The sequence below is a fragment of the Scophthalmus maximus genome, chromosome 14 (assembly GCF_022379125.1).
Source record: "Scophthalmus maximus strain ysfricsl-2021 chromosome 14, ASM2237912v1, whole genome shotgun sequence".
Taxonomy (NCBI): domain Eukaryota; kingdom Metazoa; phylum Chordata; class Actinopteri; order Pleuronectiformes; family Scophthalmidae; genus Scophthalmus; species Scophthalmus maximus.
This window is the reverse complement of record NC_061528.1, coordinates 17,688,396-17,713,554: the sequence shown is the minus strand read 5'-3', so window position 1 is coordinate 17,713,554 and position 25,159 is coordinate 17,688,396. Positions and strand designations below refer to the sequence as shown.

Sequence of the window (25,159 nt, the reverse complement as noted above, 5' to 3'; positions counted from 1 at the left end):
CAATATCCCTCCGAACTACCTTGACGGCAGTCTCGGGCAGGTAGTGTGGGTTACGCAGCTTGGTGGTGATGTAGAAGCGGAAGTCAGGAGCGTATTCAATGGTCGAGTCTCCCAGGCGGATACACATGGTGCCGCCCTGTTTGAAGGTCTGTCTCAGCAGCAGCGGCTCCAGGATCGGGTCCAGCTCCTCGCCGACATTCTCCAGCAGCACTGAAAGGAAAAAAACGTTGTCTCCTGTTGATTTAACTCTGCTGCCTCAACAGCTGTGCCTCAAATATTTTGCCGCCAGACTACAGCCAAGCTAAAGTGTTTTCCCACAGCACTCAAATCTGAGCTTTACAATCTTTTAGTTTAAGTCCAAGTTAATAAAGGGTGGTCACACACTATACTGACTCTCACCTACCATAAGTCAGCTCTATATTTTTAATGGTAAGCACAGTAAGTGGCACCTAAACACTCAGGCAGACACACATCGAGGCTCCTTGCTTCATTATGCTGTCGTTTTCACGGCCTCTCACTTTCTGACACTGCGCTCATGTTCCCGCCTGCAGAGGACACTTTGTGACTCTATTTTGTGAAGTGCTCTTAAAATTAAATAGTTGTTATTCATGTTATTCATTACTGGAGCCGTGGCATATGAGAATTTTCCCAAACAACAAAGCTCATACTCTTAACGGAAAAACTTATATTAGTTGTACAGATGCATCCTTAGTTTTTAAAGTATGATGCATCAAACAGTACATATTGTGCAGAACATTGCAGGTATATGAGAAGATGTATGAAATAATAAACCGTGACCTTCCTTGTTCAGCTCCCTGCGGTTATCGTTGCATGCGGCTTCCGCTGCAGTTCCGTGAAAACACGCAACATCAACATTACATGCTACGAATGCCTTATTCCCACGGCATCATTATTAATGCAATTTCACATCAAGTATGATAATGCTGTTCTCGTGTTAAGAACACTGGCCCCATCTATAACTGACAATTATGCCTGAGCTAACTAAGAGGCAAGCGGTGGCTGATGAACTTTCTTTCTTATGGTGGTTAACCAAATCAGGACAACCCTCTCCACACTGCTATGGAGCATCGTTAGATTAAAACTGTACTTTGTTTAGTTTCATAAACATATGCCTGGCCTAAAAGATTCTGCAGGGAAGCATTAGTTCAACCATGCTAAAAGAAGGAAAGGAATGCTGGCTAATAACCTGGGATATAGGCTGCAATACAAACATATGCAATACTATAAAAATGTGAAATAAAGGAACAGGCTATGGGGGGTGGAACCGTACCCTGCTGGGACTATTGTTCACCCTCCAAGGACGAGCTACTGTCTGAACTGTAAGCCCTGCCAGTAAACAAAGACCCAATGGCTGGCTGAGTAGAGTCATTATTTAGATGTCTTTTTAATGGCTGTGTAGCTGTCTCTGGTTCTATCTCTAATCCCTGTCTCGCTGTTCCCTCTCCAACCCCCACGAAATCTGATGTGAAGACAAAAGTATTTTTTTTTTCCGGTTGTTACATTGTGTTGCTTTAGCAAAGAAATGGTGCGGTATATTCTGAACCCAGCTTATGATTCCAAAAGGTCACATCCCCGCTGTAGCACTGGGGGATTTAAGCAACGCTGTTCCAATTTTAGAACCATTTTTATAGAACAAGACACGAACACACACAAGAAATAGTCATGTCTGCCTACACCTATCAATTTGACCGTGCTACCAGGCAGCGGGAAACATTAGTACAAAAAACAAAAACAAAAACAAAAAAAAAATTTTTTTTTGGTCTTTCGTATGATTTACAGTAGTAGTGCACGAGGCTCATTGGAACACCTCACTCAGAAATGTTGTTTTTTTATGAATTTTTTCACCGCAGGACCGAGAACAAAGGAGGAAAAACACCCTTTGCTGAGCAGATATAGTCACTGTGGTGAAGAGAGACCTCAGGAGGCGGAAACAGGAATTGCAACAGTGTGCGAGTGAGGCACGGACACAGACGAGGCAGCAGCAGATGCATCGTGCCAGAGAAGTACTTGTACTCACCTGGCGTGCCGAACTGGATGCAGTTCTCCAGAGTGCGTACAAAGTCAGCATCACTCAGTTTAATAATATGCAGGCTGTTGGCCTTCTCCATGTTTTTCACCCACTTCTTCGCCTGGCCTTGAGGATCAATCATCAGAGGCCATCGCCTGGCATTACTGCACACAAACACACAATTGTGAGAGATTCTGCGAGACACCCCAACAGTAGGGGGGATGTTGGGAGGATAAGAGCTGAGATGTAGAGAGCATCTTTGGAGTGAACGCTCACTTTCAGCACATTTAGACAGCTCACAGTTGGATAGCACACCAGGGGCCATAGTGTTGTGATTAAAAAGCAATGTTGCTGCTTCATTTACACAAACAAGCCTGTAATGTTTGTGTTTTTCCCCCAATCATCTTAAGGTTGAATCAGACAATGTCACATGGGCTCCACAGTTAGGTTACAAAGTTCTGTCATAGTCTCTTTTTTTACGTAAGCTGATTTTATAATGAACAATCTAATCCTTATTATTTGTTAATTCAAACCTATTCGGAACCAGCAGATGACGAAAAAAAACACGAGAGCTGCAACAGTTAATCGATTAAGTGATTAGTAACTATTTTGATAATCGAATCAGTAGTTTTTATGACTTATTACAGCTTCTTAAATGTGAATATCTACTGGTTTCTTTGCTCCTCTTTGACAGTAAACTAAATATCTTTTGTGTGTGTGCTCAAAACAAAAAGTCATCTTGGGGTTTGGGAAACACAATCGACATTTTTCACCATTTTATGAAATTTTATGGACCAAACATTCAAATCGATTATTCCAGAAAATAATGAACAGATTAATTGATAATGAAAATAATCATTAGCTGCAGCCCTGAAAAACACATTTGCAAAAGTCGAAGAAGAAGATATTCATGCTCACAGTAAAAAGAGGCCCTTTGGCTTTGAAAAAAAAGAAGAAGAGGATTGATTGCTTTGCCTCTATTCCAGTTTGCAATATAGTAGAATAGAATAGAATTTGCAGGTGGTCTGTGCTGCTTTTGTGAAAATTGCATTTGAACTTCAGTGTTTGTGTGTGTGCTCATCATTTTTTTGTGTTTTGAGATGCTGTCCAATCCTTTCCCAGACATTTTCTTTTGCAATTCAAATGCATTCTTTATGCCCGGCACTGTACATCTTTATTGGGTAGCATATAAATACATGTTGTATCAAGAGTGGCTGTCGGTAGCAGAGAAGTGGTCTGAGACCGCCACAGTTGGTGCATTAAACCCTTAATAATACATTGCTAAACGCAACGAAATGAGAGACGCAAAGTTTGCCTTTCAATACTCACGAGATGACGATGCCGTTGTCAATGGAGAAGCTGTCTGATGGTAGGCCGGCGATGATCCAGGCACGGATCTTGACCGGGTCGCCCAGCGAGTTCATCAGAGACATGTTGGGGGAGCATGGGATCGCTTTACTCTTACAGAGATCCATCCACATCTTTGTCTGATCCTGCAGAGGGAGCACAATTCACTGGAAACTACTTAATTTTCACTTCACTACATGTGCAGCGTAAACCTGCATGCAAATTAGACCATATGCTGGTGAACAGTTGGGCAGTTTACAACAGTGTACAAACACAGTGCATATTATAAAAAAAACTGTGTGTACATGTAGGGGCGGCCCGTGGCATAGGAGCAGTCAAGGCAGAGCCATGACATGTAGGGCGCAAAATGCCAATGGGGCACCGCAAGAGAGAATGTTTTTTATTTTTATTTTATTTTAGTGCAAGTGCGTTCTCTCGTGGTGACAATAGAATATTGTTGAGTGCTTACAAGATTATCAACAAAAAACAGACTTCATGTCATTGCTCCGCCTTGACTGCTCCTATTGTGTCTATTAGTTCTGTGTGTGTGTGTGTGTGTGTGTGTGTGTTTGTGTGTTTGTGTGTGTGTGTGTGTGTGTGTGTGTGTGTGTGTGTGTGTGTGTGTGTGTGTGTGTAATAAAGACATGCATGAAGGGCATCACAAATGAAATCCTTTGTGTAACTGGGAGGATGATAAGATGTGTGTCAGTAGGCATTGGCGTCCGGAGCTCCTTGCTGGGCTGCACACCTGTTCCTGATCAAGCTTTTTATCTCCTGCCTTAAAGCTGTGACTCGTGGTCAGATTGATTTGTTTCAACCGTGGTTAAACATTTGGACAGTTTCTTATATGACTTTGTTCAGATTTTGTTCGGTGATTTTCCCGAAGCAGATTTTGCTTCTCTGATTGTTTTGCTCAGTTTCTGATGCAGGCAGTGCCAGGTGTAAGCAGGCAGTCCTGAAACTCAACCAAAGCCAGGAACTCAGTGACAAAACCATTGCCTTGCTCCTGCTCCTCTTCCTTACTGTTCAACGTCGCAACCCTCCATCATCACCCCCTCTTGCTTGAATGACTATTAAATCTGTTAAAACTTGCATGGAGTCTGGTCATCTGCATTTTGGGTCCAAACCCTTTTAATGACAAAGACAGACAAACTGCGCATCCTGAACTCTCAGTCACGAGTTGACAACATGATTAACATTGTCTGCTATCATGACGTAATGCAAGTAACCAATGCATTCACGTTATTACGCGTCACCCATGACTGTCTAGCTCTGCCTTTGAATTGCAGCTGCAAAATAAATTGGAAAAGGAGGAAATTAATCTTAAAAGTTCTCAAAGGTTTCTTGAAAAAGATCACATATCTTGCCTAGCGCGCCAAAACACTACCAGGGCTGTACCTGTGTATATGTGCAGCCGCACTTTAAGAGAGTGATTTCAAATGCAAGAAAATATGCAACATATCCATTCACACACACAATCATGCAATTGCATGATAAAGAACACGTTCATCCTTTGTGTTTTAAACGACGAAACCTGTCATGCTGATGAATCTGCTTGAGCAAAGAGATGGATAATCTGAAAAATCTCCTAATAATGTATGTACGTAGTATCTTGTCCTACAGCTGACCTGTCTGTAGCTGGAGGTGAAGGCTCCCAGGTAAGCCACTATGCCCGCTGAGATAAGGATGTCCCCCGTCAGGTTGTTGTACAGCTCTCCGAGATTGAAGGCCATTTCGCTCCAGCGCGTTTTCTCTCCGCCCAGACCTCCGATCAGCTGCTCCGCTCGCTCAAGCTTCTTGCTGCACAGATCCACCTGTGTGAGACGTAATCAAAAGATGAAATACGAACATGTGCTGCAGTTGTAGTTTTTCCCACGTTCAAGGAACCGGACAAAAGGTCAGGCAAACCAGAGCAGGTTTGTGCAATTCTGTAACTGCTGACTTGAACTATGCTACAGTATCCATGGCCTCAACTTGTCATGAGTCAATTATCTTTGCCTGGCTGTTTTCTCAGACTTTCATCTGAGATAGTAATTACACTTTTAACGCTGAAAAATTAAACTGCAAGAAAATAGAGTTGTTCGCATAAGCCATTTTTACAATGAATGTTGACAACCACTGTCTACAATCACGCAAAAAAAGATATACGAGAGCACCAACCTGATTCTCCAGGTCGGCTTTCTTGGTTTTATTAGCATCCAGCGTTTCCTGAAGCTTTGCGAGTTTATCTTGAACTTCTTTGAGGGCAGCCTGCTTTTTCTGCAGGCTCTCCATGGCCACACTCAGCTCCCCCTCGGCCTGCGCCAGCTTCTCCTTCTTCGGCGCCACCACCTTGGCCACACTGAAGGAGAACACGAAAGCATTCTTGAATCGTGCATACCAGAGATTAGCACAGTGTACGGCGCGTTTACGATGAGACCATGATCAAAACTCTGTACAGCATAAAGTATAATATGATGAAATGCATCTGGTTCTGATCAGTTATCCGGGACAGTGACATATTTTTTTGCCAAAACACCGGCTTAAGCTTCTATAAATAGTGGCAGCATTTAAGATTGTCAGAACAACAACGAGAACATTACACCTTGAAAGTATTTGCATCTTGAAATTTGACACATGCATGTTCCACCAGCACCAGGAAATAAATGATTATTCCTTTGAAGCTACTGATAACGAAGATTCATGTTTATTGAAAGCTCTCCGGAAAGCCTTGCAAAATGTGCATGGATTTTCATAATTGAGAACACAGGAGAAGAAGAACATTACTCACTTGTCATACTGGTCCATGGCACAGACCCATTTGCACATGCCTTCGGCTGCAGTGGACGCAGTTCGAATCTTCTCGGGTACAAAGTCTGGATTCGTGATGTATTGCCTGCGGATCTTCTCAATGTAAACTGGCGAGATGTTGTCCTTGTCGTAGTCGTGGAGGCTCTGGAGGAACTTCATGTCGCCCAGGAGCTTTTTGGCGGGGCCCCAGTAGTCCTCCACTTTCTTACCAGAGCCCGAGGGGTCCGGCACGCGATCTGGCTTGATGCCCTTGAGAATGCAGATTGCCTCCATCACCAGCTTGACAGCTGTCGGAGGGCTTTTCATGGACTTCACCACTGTGATATCCTGATGACAGAAAGACCCACAATGTTAGATCTTCCCTCTTCACTATTCTGTACCGGTACACTTTGCCTTGCAGCCAACTATAAAAGCACTGTCTCATATTATAACACCACATTTCTACTATAACCTGATTGGTGAGAGTGTTCAACGCAGCCATGGCTGACTCCAGGATAGGCATGGCTACGGCCAGGTCAGCGTCGCACTCGTCCTTGATGGCTTTGGCGGCCATGGCTTGTTCGTTGGCCACGTTCTCGTCCACCTTCACCACCTTCTCCGTCTCCGCCACCTCCACAGATTCGTGCTCGATTACCACCATCATCTCGTCAACCTCTTTGCTGGCCACGAGCAGTTGTGGCTGCAGGGCCTCCAGCTCGACCTGCATGGTGGACACCTGGTCTGCTGCCGACTCCAGCTTCTCGAGGCCCACCTCGTAGCGACGTTTCTGCTTCATCACCTCCCTAGGCAGAGGACAGAGTGACAGGGGACATTTTTTAATCAAGTCCTTTTGGCCCTGTTGATTTTAATTACACAAGAAACTTGTACTCGAAGTACCGTCTGACTCCATAGAAACATCAAATTAACAGCTGCACACACACAGTATATCCCAAAATCTTAAACTTACGCTCTCTTTGTATTCAGCAGGGCTTTGAAGGTGGAAATGAGCTCCAGGTAGGAGGTTGGCGTGACGTAATTGTACCGCTGCAACTCGGACAAAAAGCGATCTGACATATCTATGGTCGAGGTGTGGAAGCTCTTGCACATGTTGATGCAGCCTTCTCGGGACTCGTCTGTCATCTCGACGTCCTCCAGGAAGCGGCAGGCCACTGCCTGCAGGGCATCCTCAGGCCAGGTCTGACAAGGAGGGAGATAAGCTTTACAGCCAATCGAATATACATTGTGGGGGTTTTTTTACTCTCTGCTGGTGTTTTATGGTAATATTAGCTTATAAATCAGTTTATGTTTCTGAATAAATAATGGAACTGTGATCAGTCTAGGATAGAATAAAATAAAATAAAAATTGCATAATTTGCCTTTTGCCCCATGACGAGGCACTAACACTCATGCATTATACAACATGCCATCCCTGTCTTTTGATTAACTACCTGGAGCATCTTGCGGTGCGACCGACAACGAAGGCTGACTCATGCATCATGCCTACACACACACACACGCACACACACACCTGGAACCAGTTTATGGTGCAGCAGTTAATGAGGGCAGGGAAACGTCTCAGGCGGTTCCGGAAGGCGTCTCCGATGGGACTCATGGCCAACACCACGTGCAGCTGCGTGCGACAGCGCTCGACAAACATGTTGAAGAGGGACAAAGGGCTGCCGTCCGTCTGCTTGTCCCGCTCGCGCTGCCGGTCCAGCAATCGCATCCGCTCGCAGATCTCCTGCTTCTCGTCAACTGCGAACAGGTTAGGCACCTGGAAACCGACAAAAAAACAACCCAGAATGGTTTGTAAATTTGAGCGTCTATGCACAATTTTCCAAATCCATTTGTCTAACCGTGTACTGCATTCATCAACCATTCATCTGTCTCTCAATGTTGACACATCTCCATCCATCTTTTCAATATTATCTCCACCCATGAATACTCGTTTCAAACCGTTAATCTCTACCTTTATTCACTGACCGACCTTCCCATCAGCTTGTAAATGTTATCTACCTCAACTCATTCATCAATCTATCAGTGCCCATTAATGCATCTTTTGATCCATCATGGCCTTTTTCTGCTTCCCCCTCCCACCCACTGTACCTCACCAGTGTTGAGCAGGTTCCCAATGTCCTCCAGAAAGGACTCCCTTTTGATTTGCGAGTCTGTGAAAAGAAACACGCCGTGCGCTTCACCCTGCGTGGACTTCCGCATGATTAGCTTGAGGTCGTCGTGCCATTCGGTGGTGCCGTAAGTCTTGGAGATCTCCGCCTGGAAAAGCTCTGCCTCCGCCATGTGAGCGGCCAACCGGGTCAGGGACTGCCGCCCGCTGCCGCCCACTCCCACCAGCAGGGCGTTGCCACCCGGCTGCTTGAGGATGCGGGAAATGCGGCACACGTGTTCAATGGCGAAACGAAATAGCACCAGGTTCATAGGCGCCTTGCTGATGTTATTGAACTCCTCCAGATGGGACTCCACCACCTGTCGGAGCTGGTCGAGGTCGTGCACCTCGCGGTAGTTGCGGTCCTCGCCCTTGGGGTCGTGAAAATCGCAGAACATGAGGCTGCGCAGGTCGTCCTCGGTGACCTTTCCGTCGCTGTCCTGGTCCAGGTGTTGGAAGAGCTGATGGAAGTTTTCCTTAATGTGACTCTGAGACACTGCCTGCAAATGGCTCACGAGCCAGAACCGATCGCTGTCTTGGACCAGTCGATCATAGTACACCCTCAGGACCTGAGGACCGACAAAAACAAAGAAACAGTGAGCATGGGAGGCAATTGACGAGAGAAACACATAGAGAGAGATTGCAGCACAGTCAAGACGTTGCAAATTCAAATGATATTTCCTGGCATGGACAGATCAGAAGTATGAACACTGGCAAATAATTAGCAATATAATGCAATATGTGAATTTATTAGTGAAAAATGTAAAACAGGAATGTTAGCATGCCTGGGGCTAAACTTCTTCAGTGTTTTCAAGATATCTCTATTCTATTTGCAGTATAGGTTACATTACTCAAGTAGCCCTCAGGCATTTTCAACCATCTGTCTGTTGTGTGCAACATCACCTCATGCACCCAGAGGCGTTTGATGACGCACGGTTCTTCTGCAGTCTCTGGCCGTGAAAGGCAGATGCCCTGAATGACCCGGGAGACGTCGCGCAGATTGAACAGGTAATGAGACTTTGTGGGAGTGGGCAGCAGGTTCTTGGTGGCCTCTTGGTACACCGACATGGTGCTGTTAACGATCTGTGAGGTCAAATCTGTGAAGGGCTTGGGGAAAGCAAACCTGTGGATAAAATGGTTGATTCATTCGTTCAGATTTTTGTACTTTTTGGCGGAAAATTATCTAAACACAAAACAAAAACAAAAACCTGTCACAGACTGACAGTTAATTAATCGGCAACTACATTGATAATCGATTAATCGGTTCAAGTTTTTAAGTTTAGTTTTAGGTTTATCAACAACAAAAAACTCAATGATTTCATCTTCTTAAATGTGAACATTTTCTTGTTTCTTTGCTCCTCTATGACAGTAAACTAAATATCTTTTGTGTGTGTGCTCAAAACAAAACGTAATCTTGGGGTTTGGGAAACGCGATCAACATTTTTCGCCATTTCATGAGATTTTATGAACCGAACAACTAATCAATTAAACGAGAAAATACTCGACAGATTAACCAATAATGTAAATAATCGTTAGTTGCACCCCTATTTTAAACTATAATTTATATTTAGTGAGAAGAGAGAGAGAAAGTACTGTAAAACGATTGACCTGATATGAAAATAATAGTACAAATGTCGCCACCATTTTTTCCTTTAATAACGTGAATTGCTAAAATGGTTAAACAAAAGTGTATTATATTTTTTTCACAGCTTAGACGTTGAAACTATAGTGAAAGGAGTTGATTTTCCGTACTGTTGCTGTTATGTCAATGTGACTATCAACAGATCTTTTCCCTGTCTATCTTTGTGCCTCATATGGAAAATGATACCATACTGAAATTTTACATGATGCTACTGCAGCAAGGCTTGAATCACATGCACCTCATGCGGGCTGTGTGGCAGCTTTAACCTGTTCACATGGGCGACTGTGGGTCAACTGTCATGCACAAAACACTGAAATTGAAAAATGCAGATCAAACAGACCAGAAAGTATCTTCTGTGCTGCAGACAAACTCAAAAGATTATATTGCATGTAAGAGGTTTGGTTATGAACACATGCACATATACACACATCTCATTTTGTGTGGTTACCGTATGGTGAAATGCCAGTTTATGATCCTGGAGAAGATTGTATACATCGTCTTCTCGTCAAAATCGTTAATTGTAATCATGTTGAAGTGACGCAGGTAGCGAGGTGTGACAGGGTTTCGCCCTCCACCTGCAGACCAAGCAAAAGAAAAGAAATAATTAAATTATAATCCTGAAGACAGATAACATTGCCGATGCTTCAACTAATCGTTCCAGGTAGGTGTCCATTTATGTCTAAATGGTGGAAACTATTGGACAGTAAAGCTCTTTCAATTCAGAATTTCATACTAAAAAAGATAACCTAACAACTGTGTGTTTTATCAGAGAAACTTTACAAACTCTACTCTAAAATAGCTCAAAAGCTGTAATATAACACTGTTGAACATGTATCCTCTTTCAGAGTACATTTTTCACTGCAAGATTGCAATATTACATTGCAAAAACTCTTTGCGCATTATAGTAGCAGCAGAATGGATCAATGGACTGTCTGTGTTGCACTTGTGAAGGGTAAGACGTTTAAATAATCAGAATATATATTATCAGCGCATCTGAATCAAATCAACATGCGCATTAAAGCATTTTAGAAAAAAAAAGTTTTACTTTAAAAAAACATATTGACTAACTACATAGGAATGTTGGCCTGCTTTATTGTAAATTGATACATTTATTACTAATTACCAGTTCTGTCGCTCTGTATAATGGATTCTAATTGCGTGCCCTCAATTCGAGGCCCAAGTCTGCATTGTCTTGTACATTGATATCCAATTTTTGAAAACAATACAATAAACATGATGTTATATACACACCAGTAAAAAAAACATAAGCTCATCCATAAAAGCTGTGAGCACAAGCACCAACAGCGAATACTGGAGCTGTGTGAGCACCGGTGTGACAGCGGCAGCCACTCTCTTCCTCTGCAGCTGTCACTGCCTCAGTGGACAGGGCTGCGTTCATGCTTACATGGGTACAGTCGTTGTAGTGGGGGTGGAAGTGGTAAACATTTGCTATTTGTAACCACCTTGAGGCAGCCAGGAGCTCGACGACACGACAGGTAGTAGTTGGTTTGTGACATTGTCTCAACAGCACTTGAGCAGCAGTTAAGACACACAAAAAAAAACGTCCATATTGTCTAAAGCTTTGGAACGGCATCACTGATGTAACAACGTTGGTTCTAATGAAATGTAGAGTCGCTACAGCTGCTGCTTACCAGGTGGTCCCATAGCACATATGACCTGGATATCCATAAGATGGATTATGGAGCAGTCCTTCATGTCATACCAGTTCCAATGGTCCAGCCACTGTCGCAGCAGCTCCACTGGGGGCTGGGCACCGTAAACCTCCCTGGCTGGCATGTTCACGTCATCCACAAACACCACCTGATAAAATATACAACATCAGACCACACGGTATCTCACACTTAAAAACGTAAGCCCGACCAAAATATATCAGTTGGTCGATAATATCGGCTGATATGAGCCTTTCACAGACATATCGGTATCAGTGCTTGTTGTCGTATGTTTACCAATATGAAAAATAATTTAAAAATTAAATTCAAGTTCATGATCGTTGCTTGTATTTGTGTTTTCTTTTGATTTATAGTAATTTATGATAAAGTCTATGGTTAAACTAAAATATACAGCCTCAATTACATTTCTTTGTCATATAAGGTTTGATAACGACAAAAAAAATTTATATATCGGCCAATACCGGTATCGGTATCAGAAATCTTGTACTCTCTAAAGCGATATCGGCATCGTCCCCAAAAAATTAGTCTCTACTTAAAACTACACTGATTTCTCTTTAGACGTACATCTTTCTTACAGATGCATCTCAAAATAAAATGGTACTGTACTTGTTATAAAGTGACTACAAACTTTACAACTGCATCATTTTAGGGGCTCACTTCATAATATGAGTGTGCAATGAAAAACAAACATAAAGCATCATATGATGAAGTGGGACGCACCATTTTCTTCCCCAACGGAGGGCCGAACACTCCCTTGCGCCGCTTATCCAGCTTAGACATGATTATATTTTGGGTCTGGGCCGCTGTGGTCTGGGCGGAAAAGTTGATAAATAACGGGCTGTACACGTCCTTCTGCAGCTGATTCAGCAGGAAGTCCTGGGCAAGAGATATTGGAAATATGAGCACAGATTATCATCAAATCTCATAGTATGGAAATATATACAATGTACCTATATATAATCACCATGGTTATCTATACATGACTCAAAAATACAAAGAGCTGACAGTGCAAAAACAAAAATATGCTACATGCATTGATGAGAAAAACTGTATGTCGAATAATGGGATAATTATGTTGTATGGCTGAATGTTAACTAATGAACTGTACATTTGCAGAAGAAGGTCTCGGAACAATATTCAACAAATACATTAAATCAAGGTGCTAACATGGTTGATAGGTGCACGCTTATGATCATAACAGCTGAAATAATGTATTTTCACTCCATTCTCAAGACACCTTATACAGGTTGAGATAGGCTGCATACGAAATGATAATTTCTAATTTGATCACAGCAAATGGTTGTGATAAGCTTTAAAATCTAATTAAACGTGACAATTAGTATGTATGTCATTAGATAAAAAAATTGGATCTCAGTTAATCCCTGAAAATGACTTTGAAAGGAAGTCGGAAATGAGTTGCCCTCCGAGGACGTGTTCCAAAGTAATGTTCTGCAGGTCAAAGGGGTTCAAATAAATTATTTTTTAGATTCTCCATGAGGGTTTAAAAAAGGGCCTTTTACGAAAAGCTAAAAGAGACTTTTTTTTTTACGAAAAAGGTCTTTTTGATAAATGGGCCTTCTTTTTTCTTTGAACAGAGAACAAAGAGCGGATAACACAGTCGTGGGTGATTTGATATATATTTGATTGCATTTTTTTTCTTTTTTCATGTCACTTTTATTATGTACCATTTATGTTCAGATCACATGGTCTAACCTCTCCTTTGCACATAAGCAGCGCTCATGCACATGCCTGTGAAATCGTGGGTAATGAGCTGTATAATTGAAGTGGGCTTGTGATGTGTGTAATCACAGGATGCAGCCGAGGTGCATCATCGTCCTCGTCTGAATCATAAACCAGTGGCACAGCTCGTCTCTGATTCACTTCAGAGTATCCCGGGGTTGCGTATGTTCGTCTGATGGCGCTCGTGTCGGCACAATGCCAGTCATGTTCATGTCGTCTTGCATGCCCGTGATCCCTCTATCACTCCTGCTAGATTTCCCCAACGAGATGATCTCTATGCTCCCCAGTGTCTCAAGTCTGAGCACACTAATGGATGAACTAATGAAGGGAAGGGAAGGAAGGGGGATTAGTCCTTGATATAAATGACCAAGGGTCTGCGGAGAGACACTCGCTTCACACCTGGCGCCTGTGGCTGCGTTGCTTCTAAATGATTTGTGTTCAAAGCGCTTACTCTAGATTCCCAGAGACCGGGACTCTACTGCGTAGACATTAATGCACACTCGTCCTATGGAAGGATGTTTAGCGGAATGTGCCCATGCTGAATACAAATGTATTCAAGTTAGGGTGTCTACAGATAACAGAAACAATTATTTAAGTCTAAGTTCATGCCAATTTAACCACCATCTAAGGCCATTTTCAGATTACTCATTCAGGGAACAACTCAGTGAACTATTTTATTTCACAAAATTAAGGCTCGTCCTTATTAAAGGTATCCTGTAGGAGTTTTTGTCCAGTTGTCACAGGCCGTGTTTTGTTTTTAATCTTTTCACACAGAGTTTTTGACAAGCATGTAGACGGATATATTTACAATCCCGGCAATGATTTTCTACTATTCCACTGATCGGCAGTTGGTGGTCGGGAAGACAAAGATCCACAAAGGGATCAGCAGGGCATCTTTAATGCTAGTTGAATAATTATTATGGATTATCAGCAACTTAGAGGACCAAAAATAAATTATGTCATTCAAAAGTACCGTTATCCTTTTTGATGACAGCTACACTCTTTGTCCACTAATAAATAACGACAGAGAAATAGTGAATCTAGCCTGAAAAAATATTAAGCTACCGTAACTTTCAAGGCAGCAGCCAAGACATACATTTTTGGTGTGTGATCACAACACACAATTAAAGTTAAGACTCTTTGGCTGATAACACCTGACAGTCATTTCACCTCACAAAATAAAGCCAGCTAAAAACGCAGGGAAACACTGCCCGCTCTTTCTTTCTTTCTTTCTTTCTTTCTCTCAGGTGTTTCTCTCTCCAGGTTAAGTGGCTGATTTGGGCGAGCCGAGAAGCTCAGTCGTTGTTGGTTAGTGGCTCCTCCCCCTGACTAGGCGGGCGTATCATGGTCCACTCATCCAGAATAAAAGAGGCACACCTGAGGGAAAACACTCGCTCTCTCTGCTCATTTTTGTTTAGTGACCACATGTTGTTACCTGTGAGAGTTTTGTTTGAAACTGACATTGTAGTGCTGGGAGGTTAGGAGGTAGGCAAGTTTGAGGAAACCCTTTACATGTTCACTTAGATAATCTTTGTTAAAAGCACACTAGGGGATTCGGTTGGTGCAAAAGACGTGTTTCGGTGAAGTCCATTTTGTAGAAAAGTGAGTCAGGCCCTTCTGTTTGTTTCTTCTGATTCTCATGCAGTTAGCGGTAGTTGGGCCTAGTTTTGATTTATTCGATTTCATTGATTTGGCGCAAACTCCTTTGTCCTCTCCTCCCCCACATTTTTGAAAACATCTTATATATTGGTTGAGTTATCCAATAAATCTTTTACTTTCAACTGCCATTGACTTTGACTCTAGTCTAATTTTTGATTGTCTGTGGTACTGTCTCCAGTTCCCCTAGACACGAAAAAGGGGACGTATCACAAACGAACAAACTCACTGTGATGTAGACACTCTTGCCGGTGCCAGTGGGGCCAATGAAAATCGTGGGCTTCTGGTGGGTGAGGAGGAGCTCCATCAGCACCATGTAGCGTACCGTGTTCTCCGTGGGCACGATGATCTCATTGAACTGCATGTCTTTACGTATGGGGGGAGCAGTCTTCAGCTCATCTGTCCACAGCTCCCACCGGCCCGGGCCCTGAAGAGAACATCTTTTTATACCGAAACACAAAGGGACAAGCAAACACAAACAACAAAAACACAATGCACAAAACAAACACTGGTAACACAAGAGGGGAGATTACACCTTAACACAGGATTTATCACGTAAGTTACAAAGCTATTGACGTGACACTGTGACGCAGTTAACCTCTTGGACCATTAACCAATCACTTTAATTTTTCAATCAGACTAACAACAGGTTGCCAGATTCCTCTCTGATTGACATAGTGTATGTAATTTTCTCTAGATGTAATACATTGCATAATTCCTTCAAATGTTTGAGATTTCCAGAATTATAGCAGCAGTTTTCTGGATAGCATCTACCTGATTCAATCACCCCAAACAGTTATGTTAGTGGGGCAGGGGGAATCTCCCAATTTGTAAGAATTGGTGAGTCATGAGTTAATTTATCTTTTGAACATTTCACACAGGGGGAAGTATCTGTGAGTACTATTTCTAGTGGGGTTGAGGTAGGGTCTAAGCAAAACTTTGAATTGTAGGAATTTGAAGGACTATTTATATTTTGTAAAATATTGAAAAAGAAACGAGTCCCAGCGTCTTCAGTAAATGGTTCAATAGTAAAGAGACTATCCAAAGCAGCATGATGAGGTTTCTGCTTGTACAGGGAGAGAAAATTAAGAAAAAAGGCTAGTGTGCTCCCACTCAATCGAAACATCGAAGGGGGCTCACTTAACACTGAAGCTCATAATATCTTGTCTTTGACTAAGTAAGGGTATATTACAAAATGCAGCACACAAATGGATTTTTGTCCCAATTTTGAGACATAAACAAAAACAACACAGGCGTTTTTTCCATTAAAGATGGCTAAGGTTATGGGACACTTTTTCTCCTCTGATTCATATCAATGGGTCTATTTCACAGCAGACGTTTTGAGGCGTCACAGCAGGACAAACACAGGTGCAGATTAATTTCCTTTTTAAACAATTAATTCCATCGAAGCCATTATTGATGGCATAATGAATAGTAGTATTATTAATGTATATATTTATAGAGAGAGAAAAAAAGTAATACCACTATGTCACTGTGTCCAGTCCTGTGCTTAATGCCAGTTATTGTGATAATGATGTTGTAAACAAAAGTCCTGTATAATATAACCATTTGTAGTCTTCCCTGAGTGAGAGAGAGATTTGTTTTTCTCCAGTTTTTAAGTTGGTATAATGTAAACCACGACTATGAGACACCCCACATTTGTTTCCCATAAGCAGCTCATCAAGGAGCAAGTGGTAAATTGTTTTTATTGGAACCACACTCAGCAAAGCGCCTGCAGCTGCACAGTGATCAGCGACGGACCCTACCTCTTTAATGAAGCGATACTGGTAGACAGTTCCCTCAGTGGGCAGGGGAACCGTCAGTTGTTTAGGTGGAGCCTCGACGGTTTCCAGAAGGCCGTGGCAGTCCTGGGTCTCCTTGCTAAGGGGACCACTCAGCACCTCCCTCACCACTGCGTCGAACTTGACCCGGCCTGGATCATCACAGCTGGCCCCCACTGACCAAACCAGGCAGAACACAAAAATGCCCTGTGAAGAGGACAAAGGGTTCAATGGTTTTTTGCCTCTAAATCATATTTAATTGGTCCGGGCAGGCAACTGTGACAAAAAAAATTGCTCTTTCCCCTTCAGTTCATCTGTGATGGTTAAAGTAGCAAATTCAATTTTACTAAATTACATGTATGTGAATAGTTTTAGCCTTGGCCTTTGTACTTTTGTGTATTTCCTTACGCTTTATTCTATTTGTGGTACATCCCACAAAAGGAAAAAAATGCTGTTTATGCATGTGAAAAATGTAAGTATTAAAACTTCTAAAAACAGACAAGCTCATTAGATACCACCACACTGTAACAAAAGTCAAACAGTAAAAAAAAAGCCTGCATGTACACAGCTGGGGTTTGCAATTAACAAACCGATTAAAATGTACAGCAAGCATGTAAATGTCTCAACCAGTGCACAGATTATTTTATGAGACAAAAACCAGGATCCACAGAGAGGAGATGTCTTTGTCGGGAAAAAGCAGCGGGAGTAGTATAGGAATTGGAAATGAGGCTTAGCAGCCTCATGATAGCTCCTGCTGTTAAAAGGCTGATTAATTCAACACTTTGATAATGACTGGTTGAGAAACATGGGAGAGAGGGTTGAAAGGCATTCATCAATGCAGTGTGCCACGGGGGGATAATAGCAGTGCTTTCAGAAGACATGATTTAGAGGCAAAAAAAAAAAATCTATTGTAACTCATGCAGGGGGCAGAAGAAAGGGCTCATCTGCCAAAACTTTCCCGCTCTTTGTGGGCCCGTGTGGAGGCAGATCTGATTAGAACTGTATATTTAAAAAGGGAAAAGACAGGCTCTTTTGGTGCATCCTGTTCTGTGTTGTTTGGCAAAATAAAATGAATTTGCCAATGAATTTGGGAACTGGTATGCGGGGAAAAACCAAAAGTTTACTTGACATTAAATTAGATAAATCTTGTGTCATCGTCTGGCAGAATGTTGTGCTTAAAGTATTAAAGCCGCTGTTGTGTCAGGCACCAGATTTCCCCATAGATTTGTTGTGTATCTGGTAGCATTGGCTCTTGGTTATTCTTTGTCACGATACAGAGCTTTCTTCTTTCACACGCTGCCTGTTTTCTTATACTGTTCAGCAACATAACAAACAGGTAATTTTTACCAGTAAGTGCAGTTTCTCCCTTTATGCAAACCCTTTTGTTTGCTTCCACAATTTCTTTATGCCTCAACCAGCAAAACGACAGACCTACAACATTAATGCAAAGCAAAACGAAACTTGACAGTACCGGTTGCATTTTTTTTTTTAAATAAAACATTCTGCTTTTGTAATCTTAGAATATAACAATATGGTTCAGTCTGATTCACAGCAGCATGAAAAGGGTTGGCTCGTTAGCTACATCCGCCCCATCCTGCCAATGGTCAGTGTGTTTGTGTGAGAGCGAGAGAGAGGAAAAGAGAGAGCTACAAAGGCGCTAAGAGCTCTGCACACGGCACTTAGTTAGAAATGTCTTTTGTATATATAGTGTATATATGGTAGTGTAGGAGCTATTTTATCATTTTGATTATTTAATTATTAGTGTTTATTTTGTATTTTATGTTTTTAGACACTTGCTTGTTTCACCAGAAATGTTATTTAACATAGACCGACTACTTATTAGTTGTCTATGGCAAGCAATTAACACACATGCATGGTCAGCTAGTCAACTACATGATGCCTAAGTGCAAATACAACACTTGGGAAACACTAATAAAAAAGAGGCATCGCTTTGTTGAGACTAGTCAGTGTGGGAAGTGGATTTTGTATGTGATAGACCTTTTCCATGAAACTGGGCTGACACCTTCGTGTTGGGTTCTGGGCAATGCCATCTGATGGGATAATGATTGTTTTTAATGATGTAGCCCGCTGTGGGTTTACATGTTCAATTAATATGTTTCTATTTTTAATAATAATGTAATAATAACAATAAGCACTAGCAGAAGTAGTACAGTATTAGTAGTAATACTGATGGTGGACACAAACCTCCAACCAGGAGCACACATCTTTTTCTTTCATGCTCTTCATCTTTTCTTCATCATGAAACTCATCCATCATGCTGTCCATCAGATCCATTAGGGACTTGACAAGATTGGTGTCAGAGGTCGGGGATAGTTCCTGAAAACACAAAAAAAAAACCTGATGCGTGAATATACTGGACTCATTATAACCAATAATGTGACAACATATGATTAATTTGCAAAACGTCGTGTGTCACTGTATATGCTGAGGAGGGTTTAGCACCTTGGTGGCCTTTCGAATGAGCTGTATGCAGGCAGGCAGCACGCGGTCAAAAAGGCCAGTGATGAGGTCTTTCTGTGTGTCACTGACTGTGGTCGGCAGGGTATTGAGCCAGGACAGCAAGACAGGCCGCCAGCCCAGCATATGGGGCTCCATGTAGATCATACCACAGCGAGACACCTGCCACAAACGTATATCACACGAACAGTCAGTTTATCAGAACATCAATTTTTATGCAGTAAACTGTACATCGTAGCTATTGAGCAAAAGTATCTGGTCTGGACCCAGAATCAAAAGAGATGAAGCAAGATCAGCATCAAAATGCTCTAAACTCGGTGTCGATTTGCACTCGTCTTCTGTTAACCCTAATCATCCCCATTCAATACTCCATGTACTTTGAGTCTGTGTCCTGTGTTTGGGTTTATCGGTTAAACCTAGCTATACTGTTCATGCAGTTACATTCGATAAGGAAATGAAAAAGAAAGAAGGGTAAGGTTTTAAAATGAATATATTCCACAGACAAAGAGAGAGAGATCAACAGAGTGCAAAATGGATCGTGAACAACGTAATCACAAAAAACTTTGAAGCCTCTGCATTCAGCACGATAAGAGGAGTAGACGCCTGGCTACAGAGAATAAGTCAGTCTGTTAAATGAAAAGTAGAGCTGGGTAGATGCATTCAGGGACACACTTTTCTCTCACGGCATCTACTGTACTATATGTATTGCAAGGACGAGCCGTTAGTACGGCCTCACAACAACCAACTATAAGGACTATATGGTATGATTAGAAAACTTTTTTGAACCTCATACAATCTATACAAAGACATTGAGGTTCACCTCCAAGGAATGAGAGGGGTCTAACGAATGACATCTTTGTTTGGAAAGTTTGAAATAATCTATTGAAGAGTCTGTGCTGAATATTTTCTTGAGCATGTGAAATTTGATGTAGCTGGGGAGGGATAGAACGAACCGCCAATGCGCGAAATTTATTTTCTGTTCCATTATTGCTTATTGTTTTGTATCAAATTTCTTGTGGAAATGTGTTTCATGTGGAATGAAATAAACAGAATGATCTTAAACAGAAAATTAAAGCTGCAGGCCATGACCACTGAGATGAATAATAAAGGATGTGTGTGTGCGTGTGTGTGTGTAATAAAGACATGCATGAAGGGCATCATAAATGAAAGCCTTTGTGTAACTGGGAGGATGATAAGATGATGTGAATTTGGGAGTTATGGACTATATTACCCTAAATGTGGTCTGTAGCACAATGTTATTGTAAGAAAACTAAAATCTGTGTACAAGTATTCCGTTTCTAAATAAGAACAGTAAGTGATCCATGCTGAACAGTAGGCATATATCGGACACCGCCACTGCCGGGACATGGAGCCGCGGCGCACATTATGATGAAAGCCTTAAACGTAAGTAAAGGTGCATTCTCACTGTGGCCGGCGATGCCACCTCCAGGTCCATGGGCTCAAAGATGAGGCTCATTTGCGGCGACATCTGAATGATCTCACCGCTCATCAGACACAGCTTCTTGTTGTCGTCCAGCACCGTGTTCATATTCTCGATCCACACGGCATCCACCGGTCCATCGAAGATGAGCCACTTTCTGTCAGGGCTCTGAGAGACACAGGCGATGAGACTGATCACGTCTGTTGGAAAATGTTCCGCTAGCATAATTACATTTATGTAAGAAATGTAACTATATTTATAAAGAACTTTTTTTGTCTCATCGACCACTCAAAATGCTTTACAGCACAAGTCACATTGACACACAGCTACTGTTTACTACACTTTTTCTGTCCCATTCATACACATTCATACACTGTTGGAATTTAGGGTTAAGTGTCTTGCCCAAGGACACATCGTCATGCGGACTAGGGGACCGCTGACCTTTGGGTTAGTGGACGACTGACTTTAACTCCTGAGCCACAGTCGCCACAAAAATATGACTGCACCAAAGAAAACAAAGGCTAAGAAATAAGTATCGCAATTGTATATTAAAGGAAGGTATAAGAAAGGTCAAAAACTAGGGATGCGCGATAATATCGGCATGTTATCGGCCAATATTGACTTTAAAATGAACTATCGGATATCTGCAAAAAAATCCAATATATCGTACATCCCTAGTAGGGACTGAAGCTGCTTATATTTTTTGCACTTTTGGTGATTTTGCACATCTCAATGCAGTGCAGACTGAGCCCAGACTTAAGTTAATCATTTTAAAGATTGTACAGTCACAATGTAATAAAGACATGCATGAAGGTCATCATAAATGAAAGCCTTTGTGTAACTGGGAGGATGATAAGATGATGTGGGTTTGGGAGTTATGGACTATATTACCCCAAATGTGGTCTGCAGCACAATGTTATAGTAAGAAAACTAAAATCTGTGAACAAGAATTCCATTTCTAAATACGAAGAGTAAGTGATCCATGCTGAACAATAGGCAGATATTGCAAACCGCCACTTCCAGGATGTGGAACAGCGGCGCACATTATAATGAAAGCCTTAAACGTAAGTAAAGGTGCTTCTCACACAACCAGGCCAAATTTCCCCTGGTTGTGATGGGTAATACTGTTATGATCGTCTCAGGGAGAGCTAAGAAGGATCTATCTTACATGCTGTTTAAAAGCAATTGTCATAAATAAATATGGCATGTTTTACATTACGTAAGTTTAAGTATTTTTCTTATTTTGCTCAAGGAATTAATATTTCTATAATTTTAAGCTTTGTATTTCATTTCTGAGTAAAAGAGTAGGAGTATGCATAATGATATGTAAATTCAACTACAGAAGTGAAAGAATATATATATATATCGGTATCGATATCGGTTATCGGCCAGTGAGATTTAAAATATCGGCCTATCGGATATGCATATCGTGCATCCCTGTCAATAACCGTCACCAGTACTGTCTACCCTGGTGACCTTCTGGCTTGTTAGTTGAATTTACTGTAGCTAACCCAAAGATAAAGACATAATCGCATCAGACAAATTCGCAGGCTAAAATATAAAGCATGTAAATTGAGATAATTCTTGATGTTGAGGCAACTTGACAGACGGCAGGAGGAAAGGAGGCACAAACAGGTGTAGAGAAAGACATGAATGTAAATATGGAGGAAAATCAACACAAAGCGTCAAACTTTTAAACCATGGTGACGTTTTTACGTCAAGGGGGAATCGAGCATAACCCACTGGCCCCTGCAATGCTCATCCACACAGATTAATTTAAGTATTCATGGAGGTTTTTCGGAGAAGTTTAGAAGACAAGAGCTTAAAAGTGCTTAGAAAGTAGTGTACAACACTCGGGTTCATAAAGACCGTCAGTATCCTTGAATCATATAAGACGTAATGTACTTACTTCACTGCCACGAGAAGAAATCATTCCTGTGTATTTTGAAGGTCACCGAAGAACTCATGTGCATCGTAATGTAAGCAAAGGATGTTTGCCAAATGAAATGAAATTAACACCTACACTGTCATAATAGAGGTTGACAACAAGCGTCAATTCTCCAGTTAAATGGGCTGGCAAGGGCTGTGCTTTAAATTGATTTGTTGTAATATAAACAAATGGATATGCCTGGGCTGGGGCCATCTGGTGCTTGAGAGGGAAGTGTGTATGCCGTAATGTGCCGTAATATGACAGAGTGTGGCACAGAACAAAAAAAAAACTACATTGCGTATGCAAAGAGTTTAATACACCGCACTGCTGCTGACTCCAGATTAGCACACAGAAATTAGTTTAGCAAAATGTAATGTGGAGAGGCAAAAAAAAGAAGATCAAAACAAAGAAAGTCTTTTGTCCAGGGAGCAAAATGTTTTTTTGTTTTTTTTCTAACTGAATCAAGGCAAGCCGTGTTCTTGTTTTCCATTTTCATTGCATCAGTACATACTGCCTCGGCTGTCATAACACAAAAAAACTTTGTGCTTTTTTTTTTTAAATAATACAATTTGTAAAATGACAACTTTATGCACAGGGACAATTTTTTAAAATGACAAGTTCATTTGGAAACAATCTCAGAATGGGGCGAACAAATTATTTCCCATTATAGCACGCCTCCACTGCACTCCACTGTAAATTGTCTGCCCATTCGTATCTGTGTATGAATGAGAGCTATTAAAAATCAAAATTTAACAAGACGGCAAATGTTTTTTTTTATTTACCCTGTCATCGCAGCTTTTCTAACAGCTCGAAATTAATTGAAATGTCATGCCTATTGTACATTGATCCATCTATAAACTAAGACCGAGTAGTTGATAATGCGTTTCACTCGCTTCTTCTTGCTGCACAGTCACCTATGAAATAAAACATATAACTAAACTGCACCTTTGCTCACACTAATGTACTACAAGTATAATATGCATTTAGGTTTTAACCCATTGCAAAAAACTGCTGCAGCACTTCCTCTGAGCAATTCAGTTGTGAATTGCTCGTTATGAAGGAAGCAGTAGAATAATTCTACATGTCTACTGGCGTGTGCATAACAAGAGCTTTACAGACAAGGTCACAGTATTTATGCATCTGCACAACGCAGTGTAGTTGTTTTACCAAAAAATTTTTAAATACCCATCTCCATAGAGACAGCATTGGTTAAAATGTCTTGTGATATACACAGATGTCAACTTCCAACCTACTGAAATTAATAATTACATGATGTGGAGGAATCAAACCTCCAGTAAAGCTAAACATTTTTTCAGGTGGTTAAATTTGCCTGATTTAGTGAGGTAGTGCAAAGATGTGGGGGGGTTTCTGCAGCCTGTTAGAGAACATGGAGTAGTTTCTAAGCCACAGATTCAATCAGCAACCTTGAAAAGGGGGATCACTTTCTGAGGGTGCCAGCAATAGAGCACCCTCCTTGTTTTAATACCAAGTCAACAGCAAATATGTGTTTCTGTTCGGCAGTAGAGCTACTTTAAAGGTACTCCTCAAACATAGTTCCAGTTAACACTTAAACCATTGTTCAAAATGTTTAAATCACAGGTATCACAACAGTACTTGTGGTCTGTGCATGATTACCAGATCAGATTATTATTTTAACACAATTTTCAATTACGACATAAATTGTAGTTGTGAGTGTTGACTTTTTTTTTTGCTGTTTTTATACACAACACAAATTAAAAATAACATGACATGACTTTGCTTGGATGGTAAACACATACCTGTAAGCAAACTCCTCAGTGAAGCCCATACATTTTTAATTTGAATCAGTTAACTTAACCAGGGACTCAAGGTCAACATTGTGAGAAATTATTTGTGAACATACTATCTACAGTATTAAATGGTAAATGGACTGTATTTATATAGCGCTTTTCTAGTTTTATTGACCACTCAAAGCGATTTACAGCACAAGAAATAGTCAACCGTTCACACACATTTACATGCCGCTGTTTTACCGTGCTTTTTTTTCTATCACATTCATACAGCCAAATAATTGGTACACATTCATACACTACCGGAAGAGCCACCAGGGGCAATTTAGGGTTAAGTGTCTTGCCCATGGACACATCGGCATGCGTGCTGGGGGAATGTGGGATTGAACCGCCGACGTTCGGGCATATATCAGGTGTTGTGTTGTATGAATATATACATTTGACCACAAAGAATATCAAAACGGATGAATATTGCAGCATTATACTGGATTTGGAGCACTCTACAGTATATCCAAATATAGGTGTGCATGCTGCTTCACAAGTTAGATGACACAGTGTATGTGCATGCATGTGCATATGACTAGGGCCTTCTGTCCTGCTGAGGGGAGGCCTGCTTTAATGAATTTGAATTTGTTTAAAACTGATGACCCAGGGTGGATTCCTGTCGTCTTTTCGTATCTACTATTCCTTGACCTCAGTGGAAAACGCCATGAGGTCAAGGA

The 25,159-nt window shown here is 41.5% G+C and overlaps 1 protein-coding gene across 7 annotated transcripts in view; it reads right to left on the bottom strand.

Annotated features, from left to right (window-relative positions):
* dnah7 (dynein, axonemal, heavy chain 7) overlaps positions 1-25,159 on the bottom strand; it is a 78,483-nt gene that overhangs the window by 19,001 nt on the left and 34,323 nt on the right. For all 7 annotated transcript variants that reach the window (XR_004796305.2, XM_035651107.2, XM_035651106.2 and 4 more), the window contains 19 exons: positions 20,724-20,906; positions 19,283-19,459; positions 19,025-19,156; positions 16,805-17,026; positions 15,268-15,465; positions 12,363-12,518; positions 11,604-11,772; positions 10,400-10,526; positions 9,213-9,432; positions 8,252-8,878; positions 7,674-7,919; positions 7,113-7,342; positions 6,618-6,948; positions 6,147-6,493; positions 5,537-5,717; positions 5,005-5,190; positions 3,359-3,522; positions 2,039-2,193; positions 20-210 (listed from right to left, as the gene is read on the bottom strand). Coding sequence is in view for 6 of the 7 variants with exons in the window: in XM_035651107.2 (XP_035507000.1) it covers positions 20-210; positions 2,039-2,193; positions 3,359-3,522; positions 5,005-5,190; positions 5,537-5,717; positions 6,147-6,493; positions 6,618-6,948; positions 7,113-7,342; positions 7,674-7,919; positions 8,252-8,878; positions 9,213-9,432; positions 10,400-10,526; positions 11,604-11,772; positions 12,363-12,518; positions 15,268-15,465; positions 16,805-17,026; positions 19,025-19,156; positions 19,283-19,459; positions 20,724-20,906 (4,242 nt within the window). In the remaining variant the exon portion in view is untranslated. The remainder of the gene's footprint in view (positions 1-19; positions 211-2,038; positions 2,194-3,358; positions 3,523-5,004; positions 5,191-5,536; positions 5,718-6,146; positions 6,494-6,617; positions 6,949-7,112; positions 7,343-7,673; positions 7,920-8,251; positions 8,879-9,212; positions 9,433-10,399; positions 10,527-11,603; positions 11,773-12,362; positions 12,519-15,267; positions 15,466-16,804; positions 17,027-19,024; positions 19,157-19,282; positions 19,460-20,723; positions 20,907-25,159) is intronic.